Here is a 3,020-nt window from a genome sequence, read left to right on the forward strand (position 1 = left end):
GTAAGCTCACTCAAACACAAGAAATGCATGAAACAAGAACGATTGAATCAAGTTGTGAACTTGATTGAATCAAAACAAGCAAAGCATGTGTTATAAATGGAATGTTTAACAATATAAGTAAACATTTCAGTAATAAAGATGCGGATGGAGGTAAGGATGATGCGTTGCCAAGAGTCACCGAAAAATGAGGGAAGCGATTGTCGAAGAGGTTGGAAAGGCAATTGAAAACAGTTTGTCGGGCTTTATTGATAAAATTCAAAATACAGTTTTATCAATAGTAGACGAGAGAATCAAGAAATTGGAAGATGATTCGAATTTAGTAAAGGAAAAGCCAGGAGGACGAAAGCCTTGTTCATACAAGGAATTCATGGCATGTAAACCACCAATATATAATGGGGAAGTTGATCCAATAGTGTGCCAACGATGGCTAAGTGATATCGAAGGGGTACTCGAGAGGACCCATTATGACGAAGATGACTACATAGCCTTTGGTACGGGTCAACTAAGGAGTCAAGCGAAAGATTGGTGGGATAACAAAAAGAGAGAGATTGGTAGTGAAGCTGCTAAGGTCATGACATGGGAAGAGTTCAAGACGCCATTCCTTAAACACCACAGCCCTAAGGCGGTCGTTAATCGAATCAAAGAAGAGTTCATGCAACTCAGGCATAAGGGTGAGAGCAGAGACAAGATCACGGCAACATTTATGGATAAGATGAAATTTTCCAACGACTTGGTGACGAACGAAGAACAAAAGATATACTACTACCATAACATGTTGAGTGCTAAGTATAGGGAGTTTATCACCCCTTTAAAATATGAGACCCTTACCGAGATCATAAATGTTGCTCGGGAAAGGGAGATCGAACTGAAAAAGAGCATTGAAGGGGGTGAACGGAGGGCACAAGATGTAAATCCAAACCCTAACCAGAAAGCACGAACAAATGAAACAGCGAAGAAATCAGATGCAAAAGCTGGGTCGCCAAGTTGTAAAATTTGCGGGAAGGGTCACAAAGGCGAATGCCGTTTCAAGGATAAGCCTCGTCCCATATGCCGAAAAACGGGACATATGGCTATATCATGTCCGAAGAAGGTGACTGTTTGTTACAATTGTTACCGACCGGGTCACAAAAGATCGGAATGCCCAGAACTGGTTGGAAAGAAATATGGGCAAGATTCGAAAAGTGAAGCCCCGAAAGCAAAAGCAAGATCTTTCCAACTGACCATTGCAGAAGCAAAAGTCGAACCTGACGTGGTCTCAGGTATATTTACTATAAACTCGATTCCCGCACATGTGTTATTTGATACGGGTGCGAATAAATCTTTTATTTCATATGGATTTATTCGGCATCCTTCATTTGTTCTAACAAAATTACCAATGCCTTTAGAAGTAGAGATAGGTATTAACAAGAGCTTTATTGTTTGTGATGTATGTGAAAACTGTAAAATGAGCATTGATGACGAAGAATACACAATAGACTTGATTCCGATGTCGATGGGAGAATTCCAAGTGATCGTGGGGATGGATTGGTTATCCCGATACCACGCGAAGGTGGTTTGTTTCCGAAAGGAAATAAAACTGACGTCTCCTAGCGGAAAGCAAGTTACGATATACGGTGAAAAAGGAGGTAACCCGGTGCTATGCTCAATGCTAGAAGCCCATAAACTTATGAAACATGGATGCAAGGCTTATATGGTATACACAAGCGAATCGGAAAAAGAACCCCTCAAAATTGGAGATGTACCGGTGGCACGTGATTATGGAAATGTGTTCCCAGAAGAACTACCGGGGATACCACCAGAACGGGAGGTAGAGTTCTGAATCGAATTGATTCCGGGCGCAAAACCCGTGGCCAGGGCGCCGTGTCGACTTGCGCCGTCGGAATTACAAGAATTGATGTCTCAAATCCAAGAATTGCTCAACAAGGGGTTTATCCGACCGAGTGTGTCCCCGTGGGGCGCACCAGTTTTATTCATGAAAAAGAAGGACGGCAGTATGCGCATGTGTATCGATTACCGAGAGTTAAACAAACTCACGGTGAAGAATCGATACCCACTCCCAAGAATCGATGATTTGTTTGACCAGCTACATGGAGCAAGTTGGTTCTCCAAGATAGATCTTAAATCGGGTTATCACCAATTGAAAGTCAAGGAGGAGGACGTACCGAAGACGGCATTTCGTACGCGGTACGGGCATTATGAGTTCCTTGTAATGCCCTTTGGGTTGACTAATGCACCCGCGGCCTTCATGGACCTCATGAACTGGGTTTGCAAACCTATGCTAGATAAGTCGGTAATTGTATTTATCGATGACATTTTAGTATACTTGAAGAATGAAGCTGAGCACGTGTGTCATTTACGAGAAGCATTAGAGACACTCAGACGAGAAAAGTTGTATGCAAAATTCTCAAAGTGCGCCTTCTGGCTACGAGAGGTGCAGTTTCTTGGGCACATCATTAGTGCTGATGGAGTACTAGTGGATCCGTCAAAGGTAGAAGCTGTGTCAAAATGGAACCCTCCAAGAAATCCCTCAGAAATCCGAAGCTTTTTAGTGCTCGCGGGATATTATCGGAGATTCATACAGGATTTCTCCAAAATTGCCTTGCCATTGACCAAATTGACTCGCAAGGAGGAAAAGTTCGTGTGGGGCATCGAACAAGACAAAGCCTTCCAAACGCTCAAGGAAAAGTTAACTCACGCTCCGGTGTTAACGTTACCGGAAGGAGTTGACAACATGGTAGTTTACACGGACGTGTCGCATTCGGGTCTCGGGTGTGTTTTAATGCAACGAGGCAAAGTCATCGCCTACGCCTCGAGGCAACTGAAGATCCATGAAAAGAAATACCCGGTTCACGACTTGGAATTGGCGGCGGTGGTGTTTGCCTTAAAGATATGGAGGCATTACTTGTATAGGGTAAAATTTACGATCTTTACCGACCATAAAAGTCTAAAGTATTTCTTTGATCAGAAGGAATTAAACATGAGACGAAGGCGGTGGCTGGAAACGGTCAAGGATTTCGACT

General features: G+C 43.2%; 1 protein-coding gene across 1 annotated transcript; it reads left to right on the forward strand.

Moving 5' to 3' along the window:
* The first annotated feature begins 367 nt into the window (after positions 1-367).
* LOC110942756 lies at positions 368-2,727 on the forward strand. Its single transcript, XM_022184520.1, has 3 exons — positions 368-786; positions 856-1,259; positions 2,582-2,727. The coding sequence occupies exons 1-3, from the start codon at positions 368-370 to the stop codon at positions 2,725-2,727; spliced, it is 969 nt and encodes a 322-aa protein (XP_022040212.1).
* Positions 2,728-3,020: the final 293 nt, after the last annotated feature.

Source organism: Helianthus annuus, chromosome 5, assembly GCF_002127325.2.
Source record: "Helianthus annuus cultivar XRQ/B chromosome 5, HanXRQr2.0-SUNRISE, whole genome shotgun sequence".
In the NCBI taxonomy this organism is placed as follows: Eukaryota; Viridiplantae; Streptophyta; class Magnoliopsida; order Asterales; family Asteraceae; genus Helianthus; species Helianthus annuus.

Bases quoted from the DNA above. Each gene is read 5' to 3' on its own strand.
- LOC110942756 (XM_022184520.1), top strand. From the start codon at position 368: ATGGCATGTAAACCACCAATATATAATGGGGAAGTTGATCCAATAGTG. The intron at 787-855 runs GTATAGGGAGTT...TGCTCGGGAAAG, and splicing joins CATAACATGTTGAGTGCTAA to GGAGATCGAACTGAAAAAGA. The intron at 1,260-2,581 runs GTATATTTACTA...AGATTCATACAG, and splicing joins CGAACCTGACGTGGTCTCAG to GATTTCTCCAAAATTGCCTT.